The following is a 20,888-nucleotide window of genomic DNA, read 5'->3' as shown; positions in this document are numbered from 1 at the left end:
CATACATGCCAGCAATAAATGTCATCTGTACAGCATTCTGGTAGTAGAAACAGGGCCAAATTAAATCCTCAGTAGCTCTCACTAAAACATGAAAAAACAAGCAAGAAACATCAGGAAACTAAAGAAATTCACCTGGTTGCTGGTCTTGTAACCTTGCTTTCTGAGGAGATGTCCCAGTGATACATGCAATGCAGAATTAATGACTTGCTTGGTGATTTACGAACAGGACTCGAGTGAAAAAGGCAAGTCTACTCAAAATGCTCCCCTTGACTTCCCAAGGAGGCTGTCAGTCCAAACAGAAGTAAGAACCTCATTTGAGGAAAATACATATAGAATTTAAAGATCTGGGGTTTTTTTGTTTGTTTGTTTTTCCTCTTCTTCTTTGGTGATGCTGTTTTTTTGAATACACACTTGAGGAACAGATTTGATTTGGAACGATTATTAAAATTCAGATAAGAAAATACAAACCTAAGTAACAGCTTGAGTTTAGACAGTAGGAAAAGCAAGAGATTTGAAGATCTCTAAAGACACGTAGTCTTGTCATTGTTTCCAAAACAGTGAGGCAAATAGCCATGAAAAAACAGAAGACATTTCAATAATTTACTCCAGCGACTAACTCACTGGCCATGATGAAGACAGGGAAGGGTTTACCTGATCATGTAAAAACAACCACAGAAGCCTTTAAGTTAAGTTCCAAAACAAAAAACTTTTCAGTGTCTAAGGCTGCCTCATAGGAGTACCACTGTTCCGCCCTTGCAGTTTCTAGGTAAGATTTTGTGGGAACTGCAAAACATGCCTCTAAAACCACTGTTTCCTGTAGGAAGCAAGAAATCTATGGAATGTATGTAAAGACCTGAAATAGAATTAACAGCTACAGCCTTACCTAGTCCTAGACCATTTTATCTTACAATGATTTCAGTTTAATTCTTTTGTACCATCACATAGCTGACTGTTTTTGGCCCCATGAAACCCTGTTTCTGTTTGATGTGTTTTTAATTTAAAAGCTATTTTTGTATTATGTAACTTAACATAATCTAAGAATTATATTATGCTCTCTGTAGCACGTATGAAAATGATGTCCCTCTACCATATTGCTTAACCTTTTGTCTTCTTTCTATCCCCAGAAGATAGCCAACAACTCCTTGCCCATCATCCCCGCACTCCCATCCATTACAAAGCATTTCTTCCAGACTTAACTCCCCAGCCATGTGGCCTTGTAACTTAAAAATAACCATTCTGCTACTTAGTGGGTGGAAAAAAAAATCAGAGTTCAGCCTTACATACCCTGAATATGCACTTTCACCAGAAAGGAACAAAGTGACAGGATTTAATAGAAGGAAGTTAAATGTGGGATTACAAAAACTGGTACATTTTCTAAAGCAACGGAAAGGGACAACTGATCTATTTAAACTGCAGAGATCAAATAAACCAAAAAGAAAGGATGCAACACCTATAATCTCACATATACATCTGTAATATATAAAAAACCACTGTAATGAGTCAGTGAAAATCAGCTGTTGAAATAATGACTAGCCATCGTCAGAAATTTGTAGATCATCTTTTCTCAGAGGCAACAGACTGCTCAGTAATTCCTTGAATATGTGACTTTGCCAGGTGGACTCCAGGGAGAAAGCACTTTGACCTCATGGACAGCCTGCAACTTCTTTTGCTTCTTCTCAAGCTGCTCCCTCATCTCTTTCTTTTCCTGGGAATAAAAACATGTGTCAAAAAAAAACCAAACAAAAAAACCCCATAAAAAATCAGCTCCACAAACAGCCAAGTTGAAGTCGTTGTCATAACTTTCCATTTTACACAAAAAAGGTAACATACAATGGAGATTTGCCTTTTGGGACTTAGCCCATCCCTTTTAGGGATTCGGGTCACACACACTGCACCATGCAACGCAAGAGGCTGCACATTTGATGTCATTTACAATTAAAGTGACTGTATCGAGGTTGTGCCGGTTTTGTGCACTATCTAAACAGAAAGCCCAACAGACGGCCTAGTGTATTAGGGACTGTATTTGTCTTGCATATAATTAGTCTCATCTTAATTAAGTTTTTTCTTTAAGAGATATGTTGTTCTTATTACTCCAGACTACTGATGCATCTTTGAAACTTTCTGTACTTACTGAATTACACTTGCTATGTATTAGAACAAACTGGGAATTAAAAAAATTAATTATAAACAAGTATCTATTTAACTTATAAACACTGCAAGGTTCTGATAATATTTTCTATTGCTTCAAACAGCAATGGGTAATTAGGATGATGAAGGATAAGCAAGATACTTGCAATATTCTTTTTGTGCCCGATTAGTGATTTCCAAAAGACCTGTCATTCAAAAACTAATTTGCGATTATTTACAATTATTTTTGAATTTTTATACTGTTCTGTGCTATATAAAATAAATACTCTTTGCAAAGATCACTGCCATTTCACCACTGTGAGGGCCAGCTTCTAAGGGTGCATCTGCATTACCAATTTAGTGCACTGGAGAGTTCTTTATAGGTGCAAATTTTCCTTGTATCATATTTTTACAAAAATTTAGTCATATTCTACAAATCATAGAATCTGAATTTGACATTCAAAGACACATGAGGGCAGATAATTAAAACCTCATTAAAAATAGGACTTACCATAGTATTATTGTCAATTATTTGAAAAATTGTGTGTTATAAAGAAATGTGCATATTTTATATTTATGAAGCACTCTTCACTGAATACATGTTGCATAACAGACATGTATGAAAAACGCAACCCAAAGATAAAGCATACAACCACCCAGGAAGGGAATGACAGTTGCTTTGGATTTTTTAATCATGTCTCAGTTTTGAATGTTTGGGTTTGAAGACCCAATTTTCATGAATGAATCGCAGTGCCAAGCAAAGAGTCTGGAGTTAATTTAACTGGGTTTTAAAAGATTAAATTTGACATGAAGATTTACTGGCTTCATCCCTGTCTTCAACACACCCAAAGCTTTTTATGTTCTAGCCCTAACCACAGTTCACATTCTCACAAGACATAACTGATACAAATCTCCCCTAAAATAATAAATAAGATGTTATTTGCACTAACAGGAGAAGAGTAACAGAAACAGTGAAAGATTAAATCAATAACTGTAGCATGTCACACACTAGATCAACTTGATTATGTGGCTTAATTTCTCTGTGGAAGTTTCCTACTCAGCCTAGTAAGATGAACACATTTTTCACCTACCAAATTCTGGGAAGATCACATTCTTTAGCAGTAGGGCTGCCACATAATCGAATTCTAGATAGTACAGAAGTCTTACAACATTTAAGAGGAGTAACAATAACAGCCTTATTTCTAACACATTGCAATGCCAGGAGATTAAAATTCCAATATAGAAAGTATTTTCAGATAGATGTTATTAAACCACATGAAATGAATAACCCATGTCAGCTGTTTCTAACCCAGAAAAGCAACAAATCCACAAGACTTATGCAGTACATAATTTCCTGATGTTTTTAAACAGCTTTAGAATGCCAAAAATAGGTGTTAATCATGCTCAGCCACAAGGTAAAACTTCAAACTTCTTCTAGGGCCTTTAACAATAAATACTATGTTGATCTTCGAGAATATTTTGAGAGCAGCCTTACTTCTCAATAAGTCATATTACGTAATGTTTACCACATAAAATGGAGAACGTAACACATCTGGGATACTCACTTTTCTCTACAGAAAACAGGTTTCAAGATTACTGTTTCAAAAATAATGGAAACTAAACTGATCTGTTGCTATAAACTTTCTACATGATTCTTCTCCACATTCTACTCCTCAGAACAGGTGCATGCCAATAACACGTGCCAGACACTGGTATTATGTATATAAGCAAACGACCACTTATCAAGCAAAACATCTAGATTGTCTTGAAGAGTACCTGATGAGTAGCAAGAAGCAAATACTATGAAAGAATTAAAACAATTAGAAGCTTAAATTTCCTCAGCAATACAAAAGTATCTCAGCTCAAGATTATCCTTTTAATGTTAGTATTTTGCAAGTGTTAACATCCTTTCTCAGGGCATTTATTTTCATGCTTAAAAAGTAATCTTCTCTATGCATTTAAGATTATCTAACACTCACACAAGGACTTGTAGAAGAGTAAGTAAGTAACAGAATTTCCATTAACATAAAACCAGAATGCTTCCTGTATTTTAGAAGAAGTACAAAGAGTTTTTTATGTCTGTTTTACCCATGCATTATGGTCAACACCTGGTTTAGGAAAGCTGAGGATGAACTTACACATTTCTGTTGAATGTTAATGAAAACATATTAGAATAATTCCCACTATATTACTCTTATTACCCTTCAAACAAAAATTGTCTTATTTGAAATAATATACTTAAAAAGCTTTCACAATTCTGCCTACCTGTAGGCAGATATCATCTCAGTTGATAATACATTGACAACTTTATAGGCATTTCTCTCCTGCAGTTCACTGAAGGTGTGTATTTTCATTATTACTATACAAAGTGTGATAAAATTCTGACCAAACATGAGGAAAGAGCCACTGCCCAATGTGCTTTCTCAAATAAAGGTGTGTTAGCTGCAAAACCCAACCCAATTTCTGTAAGTAAAGATGTGAAGACTGGGCATGAGACACATCAGTCAACACTTGCACATAGACACTGAAAATGAAGTAATTCTGTAGGTACCTCTGCTAACCAATTCAGCACTCACTGCACCCTCCAACATCTGCTTATTTTTTGAACTGCTCCTCTCATGTAGGCACAGGTACATCCATTTAGATCTGGTCATTCCTCCAACCACTCAAATTTATATCAATAATCCCACTGAAGTAATGATGTCCAGAATTTATACACAATTTGAACAGAGGAGCCTGTGCTAGGCAGCATATTTTGTTCCCCAAAATATGGCATCATTTTTTTAACCTTCATACAGAGTCCAAGCCAGCAAGGAAGTCCAGTGTACAATGAAAGGTAACATTCACGCTTTGGTACAACTATGCTAACTGAGGACAGTCGCAATAAGAGGAGCATACTGGGACAGAGCATTACCTACTACTCAAAGCATAGTACTTCTTTCCTTAGGAACTAGGAATATTGAGTAAGCAAGAAATAATCTAAGATTGGATGTTTATCATTTGACAAAACTGGGCTGGAAATCACTTGATAAAGGGGACTAGAGAAAACACTTCTTACCAATGATTACAGAAATCAGAGGTATTCCAACAGGGGACCAGGTCAAAGATGATCTTAAAAGACTTAAACAAAAGACTGAAACGGTTGGAAAATGGAAGGGAAAATATGTAAGCTCCTGCTGTTTTTCACATAACTGCATATTTCTGAGTTAGCCAAGTAAAGGATGATTGTCCTTTTAAAATGCCCCATACCCATACATTTATTTGCCTGCCTCAGTTCTCACCTATGCCCAAACAGCCCCCCCCCCAAAAAAAAAAACAACAAAAAAACAGAAAGCCCACTCAAGACTCTGGAAAAGATTTTTAAAGCTATTGGCAGTACAAACCAATCCCTGTAAGGACCTTAAGCCAGCTGAGTTGTATGATTCCATTCTTATCAATGGCAACAGTGACTGTATATACAGGACACATGTCAGAAATCTCAAGGAAGAGACAACACAAGAAACATTCTCAAACTAAGAAAACGTTGAAAGTCAGGATGATGAACGACGGTATCATTCACAGGGTGAGGACAAAAAACTGCAGATTTTTCTTTAACTAGTAAGTCAAACATATTTCAGAAAAGAATATATATGCTAAGAATATTAGTGCTCTCTCCCTTCTAGTTTGTCTTTCAGTTGCAAGGGAAAAAAAACACCACACCCTGCTTTGCTGCTGGGACTAGAATACTAGATTAGTTTACTGTTTAACAACTGTGACTAAAGTACACTGTTGTAGGAAAAATATAAGTGGGAGCATCAGAGTTCCACCCTTTCTAGTAAATGAAAATAATCTCAAACCTCATTACAAGTTCTTTTATCGGTTTTAAGGTGTACAAGTCTCTACTTTGAATGCTTCCTTGAATGGATCTGTGCTTACTGTGGCAGGTGGATGCCGCTTGACTTTTCAGGTTTTGTGCTGTGGTGAGTTGACCGTTCAGATACAGTTGCTCCTGACACGGAATGTCAAAACATGAAGACTAACTATGAAATCAAAACTCTATGACATGCAGGTAGGGAGAATATATTTGCCATGTATGCGAAATAACAAACCCACCACATGTTATCATTTTAGTCAAGAATTTTGGAGATTAGCTAAGGAATGCTGCCATCATCTGGCCTCTCTCATTACAGCATGAAAAATCACGAGTATTACAATACAGAAGTGTTCACACTCATTACTGCGTTAATCTTTTGGGTTTTGACAAAAAGAAAAAAAAAGTAAATACCAGCCATCGTTCATATTCCTCCATAGCCTTTTTATTCTTTTCTTCCTTCTTTGCTTGTTGTATTTCTTGCTTTCTTCTCTCTAGGATTTCTTTTACTTTCTTCTGTTTAATATATTCTTCCTTTTTTTCTTTCCTGTAGAGTGAGAGGGAAGAACAGGAGATCATCATGTAACAGACTAAATGCTGCATCCATGACTGAGTAACAAAACTGAGTCAAAAGAGATTTTTATGCATTTAATAAAATATTGAAAAGATATTTTTAAAATCTTCAAAGTCCATCTTCATATATTATATCACCAAGGTATAAATGAACCTGCTATTCTATATACTATGGCATCACCTTTTCTGTACTACCTTCTCCCTTATTTGGTATCATATAAAAAAATAGATTCAGAACTGCTGTGGGTAATAGTTAATCGCACATGGTCTGTGAAAAACTCCTGGCTTGTAAAACTTATAAAGAATTTCTCCAGCAAACACATGTAGTTGGCTTCTGAATACATCTACATTCATACACTGTGTTCCACAAAATGTTAAGATAAAGATTTACCTTCCTTCCTATGGCTTAGTAATGAAGCAGAAGATTAATCACATTAAGACATTACACTACTCAATGAATCTTCCTTCTCAGTTGCAGTATCTCTACCTGGCTTAGTCAGTAGCCTTTTGGGGAATCACTAAACTGAAAGAAGCGGTACAGCTTCCTCATTGTTATACTTGTTCTCCACTGAGACTGAAGACTCTGATCCCAAGCATGCCACTGTCTCCCAATTAAAAGCACATCAAGCACCCACAGAAGACCTCTTGCATTTGGGAAACTACAGTATTCCAAACCCCAGTGGAGTAGTACCATTTTTCAACTGCTGACACGCTGTCTCTCCTCTTCTCTGCAACCAGCTCCTCCTCTTTCTTCTTCTTGATTCTTTCAGACTGTTCTTCCTTTCTTCTTTGCTCTCTTAAATATTCCACTTTTCTTTCCTTCCATTTTTCGAATGCCTAAGGAAAACCACAGAATCATTAGAAAACTTACCCCTCACCTTTCTGTCAATACTCCACTTGCTTATTGTGGAGTATACAAAAATTATTGTATTATTATTTTCTGTAAGCTCTACACATTCCAATTTTTGATTATTTACTTGTAGTATTGCTCAAAAGTAGGTACCACTACACCTAAAAAAAAAAGAATTATTTTTCCCAGTAAGTAATAGTTCATTGACAATGTATTTATACTGAGTTTATTTTACAGTTAATAGAATCCAAACATGGAGCAATGCCTGTTTGTGTGCAAATGCAAACATGACATACTCCCAACAGAACAGAATCTAATCTAAGCTTTCTTCAAAAATTAACCACGTTTAGATTTTAGCATCTTGTTTGTTTCCATCTCTTGCTGAATTAATCAAAATTATTCTCAACAATCTCCTGAACCATACCTGATCCACACACATTTATGTACATATTTTACATCACCTTCTGTGCTTCCTCTGTTTTCTCCTTTTTCTGTTCTGCTGCTTTCTTTGTCTGAAGTTCCTCAAGCTTCTTTTTTTCACTTAACATTTTTGCTTCTATTCTTTTCTTTTTTTTCCAGGCTTCAAAAGATGCAATCGCTTCCTCTCTTTTATCAGCTTCTTTCTGGATTGAAAATGAAAGTTACATTTAAATACACTTAAATATAAAACTACAATTGAAATAGTATGTTATAAACTCACCATCAAATGTAGGATTAGATGGAGCAATAAAGAAATGGGAATTTATTTGCAGACAACATTCCAATATTCAAAAGTAAATTTGATCTATAGAAAGTGGTTTTCTTCTGTGCTCATTTTTAATTTAACTTAGTCGAATAAGACAAACTACTCTTGCAAAATATATGTAGAGGAATACAAAACACATGTTAAATGCTCAGAAGTGAAATGTTAAATACTTAAAAGCCAAATCTAAGGATTGTGTATGGTACTATTCAAAATACAATCCTCAGTAGGTAAGCACCTCTTGAGACAGGGAGCAAACTCATTTTCTAACACCCGAAGGGTTAAGCATCCCAAGCTGTTTATAAACAAACCTGAAAATTAATTTAAGAAGCACACTTTTAGCATTCCTAACGTAAATGTGTAGGGAAGCATCAGCCATACACCCCTTAGAGCAACCATAACAAGTGGGACATGCCATTTACTGCTTCAACCCACCTCCCACTATTTGGGGAAAACCAGGTGCCTTAGAAGGGTGATGTAATTAGGCAGAAAGCATAGGTAAGCATACTTCAAAGAAGTATAGTTTGTCTTTTCAAACAAGAATGTAAACAAACCTTTTCAGTATTGTTCCTCAGATTTTCAGCTTTCTTCTTTTCAAGTCTCTTTAATTCCAGTAGAAAGGCCTTTTTCTTTTCCAACCAATTCTGTAAGAATCATTAAAAGTTTTATACTTTTAGTCTTTTTAAGGTACATCTATAAAAGTTCTGTTAAAACAACTAAGTATTATTGGAGCAGCACCAATATAATGACCACCAAAATTACTCTTAATTCCTCCATGTGCTACTTACCCCTGATCAAAGAAGTCTAAGGTTCTAAAATCATAGCTAGAAAATATGAAAAAGCTTAACAATCTTTCTTTAAAAAAATATTAAAAAACCACCACAAAAATCTAAGCATTAAAAGAATTAAGAAGTTTATTACTTTTATTTATTTATTGTCTTTCTTGCAAATACCTAATACCTGTAATTAAAAAGAATAAAATCCAACTGGGAAGAGTGAGACTTCAGGCATCCATAAAGTGTTAGGAGCCATTTGCAGAATTGAGCTTAAATTTTCAGGGTTTAACTATGTAATTGGTATGCTGCTTAGAGATACAAGTGTCCTAAATGAATCTTATTTTACCTTTAAAAATTATGAAGACAATATAAATATGGACTTGAGGTTCTAAATTTTGTTCTAGAACCATAACAAGCATGAAACTCACATACCAATATGAACAGCACCTGTTAATAGTAAGTTTTTCTCACACAGACGAGTAGCAAAAATCTGTTTGAATCCACAAACTGATCATTATGAATTTCTACACAGAATCCACATTCTGGAGAGAACATGAGATGACTTCTCACTTTTCCTGAACGTCAACTGAATAGAACGTATCAGGAAAAGAAACTTTAAACTATGGCCTTACTTATGTTAAGGCAGAAGCAGAAATAAAGAAATACACATGCCTGGAAACAGTATGACACTATGAATTATGAACCACAGTATGTCCCTCTCACCTACCTTTTTAGCCTGTAATTTGATGACAAGGCACAGCGAACAGAATGAAAGGATTATTACACATGTAAGCATATGCAAGGAATATACTCAGAAATACTGATTTCAAGAAAATAAAAGATGTTGACTCCCATAACAGGACTTTTATATGCATAGGTTTTTTTGTTGGTTCTTTTGTTTGTTGTTAAGCTCTACCTGGAAAACAGCTGCTCGTAAACTATCTCCTTTGTCAAATTCTGTATTGTTCTTCTGCACACTTTTATCTTCCAACACCTTTAACGTTCCGAGATAATGAGATGAAACAGGTGCAGCTGATGGAACAGCTTTCACCTTTTTCTTTAAGGGCACTGGAGAGAGAGACCTATAAAAGTACCAAGACACAAACATATGAATGATCATTCCACTTGTTTTAGCTGATACCATGTACTGTTCCTTTTATTTCAGCGTATACCAAAAGTTACTGTGATTCTGGTTTTATATGCGCCTGCCTGGGGAAAGGAGGAAGAAGCCCATTTTCCTCTGAGGGCTTTATTATTGCCAAAACAAGCCACTACACAACATACCCAGCCCAAGAAGGTTTAGAAATTTCTTACAACTTTCATCTACAAAACAACTTAAAACCTCTAAATACATCAAGGACCTGGATTCATCGGTGGATCCAGTAGCACAAACTCATCATAGACACTGCAAAAAGACTTGGAGTCTGATCTGATATAACCCTGAGCAAGGGTTACAATAACATGCCACATCTACTGAACTGTTTTCCACAGATGGTCAGAGGTTGTCAACAGTGAAGACAATGCTGACAGAAAACAAGAGTGAAGCAGCACTGTCAGGGTGCTTACATGCATTTTACACTGCAGACTGTGATACACAGCATCTTTCTCTTACCTGTCAGATAAAGCTTTCTGGTTTTGTAGAACTCCTTCCTTCGTTTCACTTAGTTTCTAAGAAACACAGAGGAAAAGTAGAATTATAAGAGTCTCTCAAGCAACAGAACTGGATCAGGATGAAACAGGCTTTTACAAGCTAACAAGGATGTTGGGAGTTGGACTCAATGGTCCTTATGGGTCCCTTCCAACTCAAAGCGTTCTATGACTCTATGTTAGAAAATACGCCTGAAAGCCACTCCAATAGAGAAGGGGTACAGGACAGGGTAAGAAAGTAAAAACCCAAACCGACAAACCAAACCAACAAACTTTCAGAATGCCTCTATCTTTTTGGAACGGCAGCTAGAAATGTGTCTTTGTATTATGTGAAAATATAGTCTACGGTTTAGAAATACAAAGGAATAAAAAGAACCCAGCTCAGCAGTGGGTTTCCCTGTTGTTGTATCAATACTCTTTTAAGTATTTTTAATATTTAGCTGTAACCATTACATATATCTACATCTTTTCTTTCTTATGATAAAGCATAAAATGCTTTGCATCTTATCCATTATTCAAGTCACACCATGGATTCCATCCTCTGCCAGCATACACTGCTCATTCCAATTCAGCTAACCTCACAACAGAGATTTGACATTTCCCCTTGGGTAAGGGTATTTCCTTAAAACTGGAAAATATAAATTTCAATACCTTTATCTGGTTTAAATGATTTGTGTAAAAGGTATTCCCTACATCTTCCTCAAAACTGTACAGAATTTCTAAGAGCCTCAACTGTAGAAGCCAGAGAACTGGCCGTTTTACAAACGGAGTTCTACGCATTTAAGGTACCAACAGTAACTACAAAACTTTTCACTGTGCTTCTAGGACACTAAAATTGCATATAAATAATACCTTGACAGAGTCCTTTGAAGTGTTCTTTGCCTCTCCATTCTCAGACTGATCATTCACTGATACCTCCTGTATTGTATCAGTTATTATTTGTCCTTCCACTATCTTCACCATTTCATCTGAACTGCCATCTGTTGACTTCTCCAATTTCTTTGTTTTCTTATATACTGTGGGTGTCATTACTTCCGTCACAGAAGGGGATTTTCTACTATTGTCCTCCAGTTTCAAGTCACTGGTGTTGATCTTCTGATCTTGATCTAACAGGAGAAAAAAAAAAAAAAAAATCGAGATGAACAAGATTTTCATTGTTTTTTGAGTATTGTTATTTCTGTACTAAAACCATCTGTTTATGAAACATATTACTAAATTTGATATAACAGAATGTATTTTCTGTATACTTCCTTCTAAAGAACTATAGGCACTAATGACGAGAGTATTCACTTGTACTGTATTTAAACCTAAGACTGGAGTAGCAACTGAAGTTGTATCAAATGTTATGTGTGAGAGCATGACAAAGGCAAAACTTCCCATCTGCTTTACCACCCGAACATGATTCTAGTGCAGAAAGCAAAAGCCAAAGCCATTGCAGTCACAGCAAGAGTTCTTCTGACATCTAACAAACTACTAATGAAGCCTTTACAACAATTTGGGTAACAAAAACTACTTTAACTGTGTGGTATTTTTCAGGGGTGTGGGAAACACAAGGAAGTAATAGAAAGATTCTGCGGTGGGGATTTAAAGAAAACTTCACCTCAATTTAAATGTGTGCCTAAATTGTCATTTATTAAAACACTACGTTAACAAGTTTTTAAAAAAAATATCAGATCTGAACTGCCATTAATGCAGTATCTAAATTTGTAAAAGACACAAACTATACAAAGCCACGGTAAATTCCCAAATATAAAAGAAATAAAATTTGTGGATGAGAGATTAACTCCAAGTTACCTGAAGAAAGGAAAATCAGTGCTGGCAATCGAAAAAATTTAACCTAGACTTACAATGATGTTAAGTTCGAGGTGACAAGGAGAACTCTGAATTTATACAAACCATTTTCTATTCTCTGTTGATATGCAATCTTTCATATTTTACTTTACACTTACTAGACAGTACAACTGTGTATAAACTGTAGGCATCAGCAACTGTACATCTCTAAGTTGCAGCATGTAGTGCACAGGATACAGACGACAGCAGATTTACCATAAGCACTGCGTAGCATGAACTTCACGGAACTTTTGCCTCTGTTTGCAAAACACCTTCAAAATATAACCCCATGGTCAGCTGAGTACTGACACATAAAACCTGTAATTGTTATTGTAGTTTCTTTCTTGACAGTTCAAGCTATACAAGTTCAATCAGTCTGCTTGGAATTCCCGTATCTATGCACTTCAGCATTACATTTAAACAATCTTTTCCAATCCCTTTTTCCTCCACTTTTGTTGAAGACTCCATATGGTTGCTTCTGTGTCCTCCTTTGTCCTGACAACACCACCTGTATTATTCTCTTCCACTTACACTGTCCCTGCACTTAGAGAATCTTCCCATTCCAGTACACTGATGCTCACATCCTTTTCCCCATACAAACTCTCCTCAGACATTGTTTCATAAATGATGCTTAAAAACATCAAGCTATACCAAACAAGTTTTCTAATCTAAGGTATCAATAAAATATAAAAAAGAACTGAAACTGAACACAGATCTAAGCAGAACTTTTATTTACTACTCAGTACATTGCTCAAGTTTTCAACTTCTGTTCACCTTTCCATCCTAAATCCTTCAAGCCAAGTACTACCTTTTATCTCATTAGGCTGCAGCGTATAGACATTACATAGGCCATACAGACAGCATTCTTCTTGCTGCATCTGACAGTCTATGTTACTACCATCCTGCACACAGCAAATTACACCCCAGCATGATTCTCTTAGCAAATTAAAAAAAGTGTCTAACAGCACATTCCAGTGTTTTTCAACCTGGGGTCCATGGATTTTTCCTAACCAGTCTGAAAAAGGGGACTCAGAAAGGTACATCCAATGGATACTGCTGAGAAGCCCATAGATTTGGTACATCTCAAGGGGTCTGCACATCCCCCAAGGCCTGTTAAGAGATTCACAAATCCAAAAAGATAGAAAAGCACTACTCAGTTTGTATTAAACCTTGTGGGGGAAATTGCAGGAAGAAGCAAAAGGTTTACCCTAGTTATATTGACTGTAAAAGAGGAAATCAAAGTTATTTGTCTCAAAGATGCTTAGACAATGATCTTACAATGATCATGCACTTGACATAAGTCTAAGTACAAAATCTAAATTCTCAAACTTTAACCTGTTCCTCTGCATTCCTGAGATGCCTCTAGGCCAAAAGTCTCAATACCTGGGGATGATACTGTACTTGGACATAACTGCAAGAAGAAGGCTGGGCCATTCTCAAAACTGAACAGGAGACACAAGACATGAGAAAGATACTGAGAGCAGAAAAGAAATTAAGAATGCCACCAACTTTAAGAAGCCTTGTACTAGACCATTAGATATTACTAAGATATAAATGGTAACGTTTTATTATAGTTTCGGTTACATCTAGTTAAAAGATATTTTAGTCTGGAACAGTATTTTGTCAAGATAGATTCAACCAACTATTTGCAGTTAAATGATCCATTTAAATAATAGCACGGCTTTCTTAACACAGTGAGGCCCTACACAAAAAGCTATGTAAAGAGTTACAGCCACTTTTTCAGAGTTTAATGAAAGTTTTAAAAGCTTCTAACTATCTCTACATACACAACCTATGAACTTTTTTTCCTCATTTATCATCATCTCTGTATATATTGAAACTACACTCAATTTTGCAATCAGAGAGACAGACGAGTTTTCATAAATGTAGAATACAGCATATATCTTACACAGCACTGTTGTAGGAAAACCTTTTTGCTATTCTGCTTGTCCAGGTACCTACTAGCAAAGACATGAAAGGAAGACTGCTTCTTTGCAGGGTGCAGAACAGAACAACCCTGGGTCAGAGGAGACATCATGAGAAACGCAGTCGAAAGCGAGGGCTTTCAGTGTATTTCTAGCTTCTTCAGTGATGTCTCTGTTCCCCCGCTAAGGCAGTCACTGGACAGCAGAACTGCCATGCAAACATTTTTTAAGAGATTTCTATTCTCTGGCTCTTCACCTTTCTCCGGTTTAGCAATCGTATCTTCTTCACGTTTTCCTCCTCCTGCCCTGCCACCAACCAGATCAAGCCACATCAATGGCTTTCTACCAGCTTTTTTCTTTAGGTATGCTGACCCACATTTCTGTACATTGCCATGGAAGCATTTCTTATTCAGTCCTAGTTCATGCAGATCTACTGCAGGAAATGGGAGAATCACGTTGATCCTGCACACTCAGCTGCATAAAGTTTGATTATAAAACCAGTATGAGTTTGAGAGAGCTAAGAGGTCACAACAATATTCCTGCAAGTGCACCAACAGTTTCTCCATGCAGTAAATCACAAGAAAAAAAAAAATCAAAGGAGCAGAAAAAGCTGATTAATCTCTGGACAGTCATTTCCTCTGTTAGACAGAGATCTATTTATCTAAATAAAAAAATTTACAGTGGTTAACTACTGAAGACAACAGGGTAGTATCACTGTACTACTTAGATTCACATGAAGAAAAGGAGTACTTCAACTTTTTTCTGCCAGTCTAAAACAACACTGGCATACTTGCCAGAAAAGAGGCATCTGCAGTGCCTAGCTGCACATTCAAATATTCAGCACTTTTGTGCCATCATGTGGAAAGAAAAAAAAAAGGAGCTTATATCACTAACCATGTTCTACCAATTTCAAAGTTGTATTCTTCCACCACAGGTAACGACCAGCCATAAATTTCTCTCAGGACAAACTCTTCTCATATTAGGAAGCAGATAAAAAATATGAAGTCTTTTTAAAGTTGGAAAAGCACATACACTCAATTAGCAGAATTCCAAGTTCTGCTTTGCATATTGAAGATGAATTAGCTATTCTTATACTGAAACATTAAAGTTCCGGGCTTTTATGTGTTTGACTACACATCCAAAGTGATTCAGTATCTTCAAAGATATTTTTTTAAAAACCAAAATTTGAACTTTGTGATGATGAGAAGTCTACCATTTGTAAATGTTTTGGTTACAGCTCATTTTCTAACATTCTGTTACATTACCGCATCATATCTCAGCATCACGATTTCAACATAGTATTTGTGAACACTCTGGTCCAGCTTCACTGGTCACAGAGAAAGGCTGACTATTTAAGGCCCTTGCCATTAAGGGGTGCATGTATGCAGCAGACACTGTGTGAATATGGCTTTCTGTGCTGTGCACATGCAGCAGAGGGAACTCTGTAGCCCTCCTGCATGATCCATGGACATGCACTGATGGGGAGCTGGACTAGAAGTACCCCAACGGCTGTTTTTCATCTCCTGAAAGGAAAAAGCAAATAGGAACCGCCTGCTACTTGGCCCACACTGGTTCCGTTTACCCCAGGCAACTGGAGGTTATTAAAACACGTATTTTTAGAAGAATACCAAATAAATTCCCTGCAAGCCAAAGCAGCTGATACTTAACAAGGAAACAACCCAAATTACAACACTTTAAAATACTGTAATATGACTAAGCAAGTAGCAGCAACATTCAAATGCTTCCTTCTCACCTGATGCCAAAGCATTTCTTGGTTTGTGCACCTGTGGCTTTGGTATTGGTTTGTTTTCCTCTTGATTTCTTTTTTTCTGTAGTTCATGAATAGGCGAGTCATTACAGTGGTCACTTTCACTATTATCACACGGTACTTCAGCAGATGAACATTCTTCATCACTTTTTCTGTCATCACCTTTGTTTTGACTTCCCAAACATTCTTCTTCACCATCCTTTCCGTCATCCCGTATGTTTCCACTTTCTAAAAGCATTACTTGCTGAAGCTTCTTTTCATGAAAGGATAAAGTCAAGTCAGCAGCTTCGTTTTCCAAATCTGCTTTTTGTGAAGCATCATCATCAGAGAGAGGACTCTCAACAGCAACTGACTTCTTAGTGCTCTCAGCGCCTGAGTCACTTCCATTTTCTTCCCCAGTACCTGAAAATAGCACATCATCAACTTCCATTTGAGACAAGTGGGAAAAAAAAGGGACACAGAAACTCTGTCTTCTATAGTTTAGAAGTATTTTTCATATAACACTCTCCTGACTTAAGTCTCTGAGCATTTATCTTTCTGTACCTCTGATCGTTGCAAAACAACGGAACCGAGTTCTTATTCTACTTCCTTTCCTGTCATGTCTCTCCATGGACCCAATCTGAAGAAAATACTTCTAATATTCACTGGTTAATTCTTACCTGTCATGCAATTTAAAACCCTTCTAAAAAAACTATGTCTCCAGTGCCATAAGAAGTGGAAGCAAGTCAACAACAACAAAGCTAGGCATGTTTGGTTACTAAAACCCATCCTTTCTATTCTCTTCACTTCTGTCACATCTGAGATCTACTAGAAGACACTCAAAGGTGGTATCTGCTCCAAAGCAAAGGTTCGCCTGTTTAACAAAAATATTTTAATCTTCCTGTAGCCTATTTCCAACTGACTTAATTTCAGAGTTGAAATGCTTGAGGAAGATGACAAATGAATGTTGTGATAGTTGGGTAATATATTTAATGCAGGAGGAGCTTTTTTCTAAATCTTATCAGCAAAGGAAAATTAAAGCATCCCACAAACTTCTAAAAGATGTTTCAGATATGAATAAAAACAAGACACTGAGGAAGTCCTTTTAAAAATACATGATGATATTTAAGATTCCTATTTCCCTTAACATGCAGCACCATATCAGAAGAGCCATGTGGCCAATCTTGTTAGACTAAACATAAACATTACCAAATATCAAATGCATCCTGGCCCAAGAAAAACATCCAGATCAAATCTGTTCCTGGTTTGTATTTTGCATATGCTGCCAAGCAGGCATGTGCTGCAGTGTCCTGCAGCCCTTACTTGCTGGCCGTTCAGACTGGGAAAACAGCAAGACAACAATAAAGCTTCCTCTCCGCCAGTGTCCACTTCCATTGACAGTACTGTGCTCTGCTGTCTCATCCAGATGTAAACAATATGGCTAAGGAGTAAAAACAGGCACCACAAATGTAGGAAACAGCAGAGACTGCATCTGCTTTAGCAGGTTGGCACCACCCCTTATTTCACAGGGAATTCTGCTCCTAACGTGGAAGAGGAGGACTAAGTGATTTCAAAGGTGTGAAATATGAAATCTTGGAACATTAAATCATATTGACTCCCAAAGATTTTGTGTGATCTAGTAATGAGTTAAGAAAGGAAAGAACACGAGGAAAAGTATTTAATTCTGTCTTACTGTTTAACATGCCATCTTCGTCACTCTCAAAGTCATCTGAGTATTCAGCTGCTTGCTCTCTTGCTGCATGAGCAGAAATTGCTTCTCGTCGCTCAGCCTGAAATGGTTTCGCAAATAACTTTTACACAGAAGGGAAGATTCACTTCAGCAAGTTCGTGACTAATTCCCCCCTCCAACACGTAAGTAAACCTGAGCAACAGATTAACCCATTTATTTGAAAATTATGGTGAAGGGTAAGTAAAATAGAGCATTTCACTCTACCATCGTACCCCCATTTCTTCTGTGTTAAGAAAACCACCCTCCATGTATTAATTTATATTTCTTCTTCAGAAGAAACGTATCTTGCAGCTCCCTTTTCCATTGTTGGCAATAAGGACACTGGATCATCCTGTGCCACTTTTTGCCACTTTGGTATGTTTTGATGGGCAGGAGTGCAGGGCGCGGGTCTGCCCTGCCATGGTGCGTGGCAGAGGGGGCGAGCCGGGCCGGGCCGGGCCTCCTGCACGACAAGAACCCCACGCAGGTGGCAGGTCCAAAACCAAGGAGGAACTTCAAATCAGCCAGTGCAGGTCTTACAGACACTGCTGCAGGCCGCCACAGACACACCACGCTTACACGGGTTCACAAAGCAACTGGCTTTAGTGACAAGATTAAAGTTACGTGAATAAATGCAGCACTATCTCCGGACTCGGGGCCCTGAGCCGCACACCGCCGACGGCTGCAGGGCGGCTTGTTGCAGACGGGCGTTACGCTCCCCCCGCGGCCCTGCTGCCGGCCTGGGGGCGGCCGGTCCTTCAGCCGGAGCCGCCCTCACAGGCCGCTCGGGCCCCGGGAAGCCCGGCCTGCCCCTGGTAGCGCCACTGCCGCCCAGCTCTCCACGGGGGCGGCTCCTAGCCCAGCGCGGCGGGTGCCCGCGGCCCCGTTTCCATTGCGACAGCACGTCGGCTGTTTGCGCCGTTGGCCGTAACAGCGAATGCCGCTGCTCCCGCCCGCGGCCGGCCGCTCACCTGCAGGGCGCTGCGCCGCCGCCGCCCGCCGCCTTCCCCCGACATGGCGGCTGCCTCCCGCTCCCGCCCGGCGGCCGGCCCTCCGCCCGTCCCGGGAGCCGCGGCACCCCGCTGCCCGTCGCCTGGCAACGCGGCCCCGCAGGCCTGACCGGATGAAGGGCGGGCGTTGGCGGCCCGCGAGGGGCAGGCGGGGCGGCTCCGCCTTCGGGCCGCGGCTGCGGGCGGGCGCTGCGCCCGCGAGGTGTGCGGCGTGAGCTGCCGCCTCCCGCCCCCGCCCCACGGCCGGCGGCCGCCCGCCCGCCATTCTCCTCACGGCGCGCACAGGCGTTGGGGTGCGGCAGGCGACAACTGAGGCCCTGCTGAGCCGCTATCTTACCGGGGCCCGAGCCAGGCTTCACCTGAGCTTTGCAGAAGCCACCTGAAGTCTTCAAGACATATTTATGCCCACATCCTATATATAACCCACCTATATATATCCCACAAGATACATGTACACACACGCACACGCACACGCACGCACGCACTTGGGGCATGCCATGGCAGCAGAAGATGGGACTGACATAGGTTCTTCAACCCTGGGCTTAAAGTCGGCTAACTCCACAACTTCCCACATGGGATTTCAGTGCTGATGTAAACAATGCTTTTCACAAGGAACAAACTCATTTTAGTGCTTTCTGGAAGAACTAATAGCACCTGTGTGTTAATTTAAATGACATCTTAGAGATGAAGGAATGATATCGGCAGGGAAGTAAATCAGCCGGTGCTTGTGCCTCCTCATGCTCTGATTTTTATTTCCCAAAAAGGTGGTTGTTCAGTGTCCCCAGCTGACTAGACAGCTTGCCAAGCCATGCAGGTCCTTGCAGAGCTGGCTGTCCTAGAGGTCATCTGTCCACTGTAGGAGCAGCGATGGGCAACCAAACCCCAGGATGCTTCGGGAATACTGGTCTTGTACATCAAAGGAAAACTGGTGACTTCAGGACAATGTACAGATACAGATGTTTCTATTCTTTCTCCAGTTTAAATGCTTCTGATCACTCCTTTTCTAAAATGAGTGCTCCAGTTGTCTTAGTGATAATAAAGGACTTCTGACATGTGCTCTACTGGTGTTATATTTGCATATATTAATCTTTCCCCAAATGCTTTACATTTCCACATGTTGTGTGCAAAAAAATCTCACTGACAGAAACGGGGGAGACAGTATGTAGGACAGTGCCCAGATCCTGAGGACATGTTTGCCTCTTGTTTATTTATATAGAGTTATATTGCAAAAGCAGTGCTGTTACGTCAAAGGCCACAACGCACCTGGGGGAAAGGGGTCCTGAGTTTTAACAGGTAACCTTTGATTTAAACTAACACTTGGTTGTGAATTATTAGTTTCTATTTATGTATCATCTGTGAGCAACTCCTTGCTTTTTTTACTTGTATTTCTAAGACCAAATGGTGCTTGAGCTGCTGATTGTTCATGGCATTTGTTGAGAGTTATGCTTGACGCACAGTTTCCCCCTCTCTATTTTATTCATGTATGAAAGCCTTAAATTTGAATCTGTGCTATTCAGTCTCTCTGTGGAAGGTGAAATTGGACATATTTGTGTGGAATTTAAAAAGCAGTAGAGAAGAAACATGTATTCTTTCTCTGTAATAATGTTAGCAATTCCTGTTGAAGGCTAAATTATGTCCGTGTTACAAACAACTGAGATGCATATTTTATTAAATTCCAGAAGGTGGCAGCAAAATATTTTAAAATTTAAAAACTGGTTCATTTTATTTAAAATGTCCGCTTTATTCTACATTCTTTTACATTGCCACTGATGTAGATACAATTTTTTGAAAGGTGTGTTCATTTAGATCCCTTTTCCAGCCTTGCATATGCCATAGAGAAGGAAAAAGATTTGGTTTCAATTATTACGTTATTTACATGAGTAAGACGATGGGGCTTCGTATCACCTGTATTATTAAATACTCAATGCACTGAGTTGGTAGGATGTGGGGGAAAAAAAAGATCAATGCTGTCAGCACTGAAGAACTCAAAATGTGTGAAGATGTTGTTGTCACGATGCATGAACATCAGGTGTGCATCTTCTACCCTTGCCTCAGGCAAAAATCCCATTGAGGCCTACTGAG

General features: G+C 38.6%; 1 protein-coding gene across 1 annotated transcript; it reads right to left on the bottom strand.

Moving 5' to 3' along the window:
* Positions 1-349: 349 nt before the first annotated feature.
* On the bottom strand, positions 350-18,960 carry MAP9 (microtubule associated protein 9). Its single transcript, XM_037378151.1, has 11 exons — positions 18,768-18,960; positions 17,761-17,857; positions 16,074-16,490; positions 11,418-11,671; positions 10,531-10,586; positions 9,835-10,000; positions 8,697-8,786; positions 7,862-8,023; positions 7,242-7,387; positions 6,392-6,524; positions 350-1,705 (listed from the first exon to the last, which is right to left on the bottom strand). The coding sequence occupies exons 1-11, from the start codon at positions 18,810-18,812 to the stop codon at positions 1,583-1,585; spliced, it is 1,689 nt and encodes a 562-aa protein (XP_037234048.1). The 5' UTR covers positions 18,813-18,960; the 3' UTR covers positions 350-1,582.
* Between the last annotated feature and the right edge of the window lie 1,928 nt (positions 18,961-20,888).

The sequence above is a fragment of the Falco rusticolus genome, chromosome 1, assembly GCF_015220075.1.
Source record: "Falco rusticolus isolate bFalRus1 chromosome 1, bFalRus1.pri, whole genome shotgun sequence".
Classification (NCBI taxonomy): domain Eukaryota; kingdom Metazoa; phylum Chordata; class Aves; order Falconiformes; family Falconidae; genus Falco; species Falco rusticolus.
Note: the sequence above shows the minus strand (reverse complement) of the source record. Positions and strands in the feature narration are given on the sequence as shown.

What these genes read in the sequence shown, in the direction of transcription:
- MAP9 (XM_037378151.1), bottom strand. Translation starts at nt 18,812, where the DNA reads ATGTCGGGGGAAGGCGGCGGGCGGCGGCGGCGCAGCGCCCTGCAG. An exon ending in TGAGGAACAATACTGAAAAG is followed by an intron (nt 8,024 to 8,696) that starts GTTTGTTTACAT and finishes TTTTCAATCCAG; the next exon opens with AAAGAAGCTGATAAAAGAGA. An exon ending in AGGAATATGAACGATGGCTG is followed by an intron (nt 1,706 to 6,391) that starts GTATTTACTTTT and finishes TTTTATTCCCAG; the next exon opens with GAAAAGAAAGAGATGAGGGA.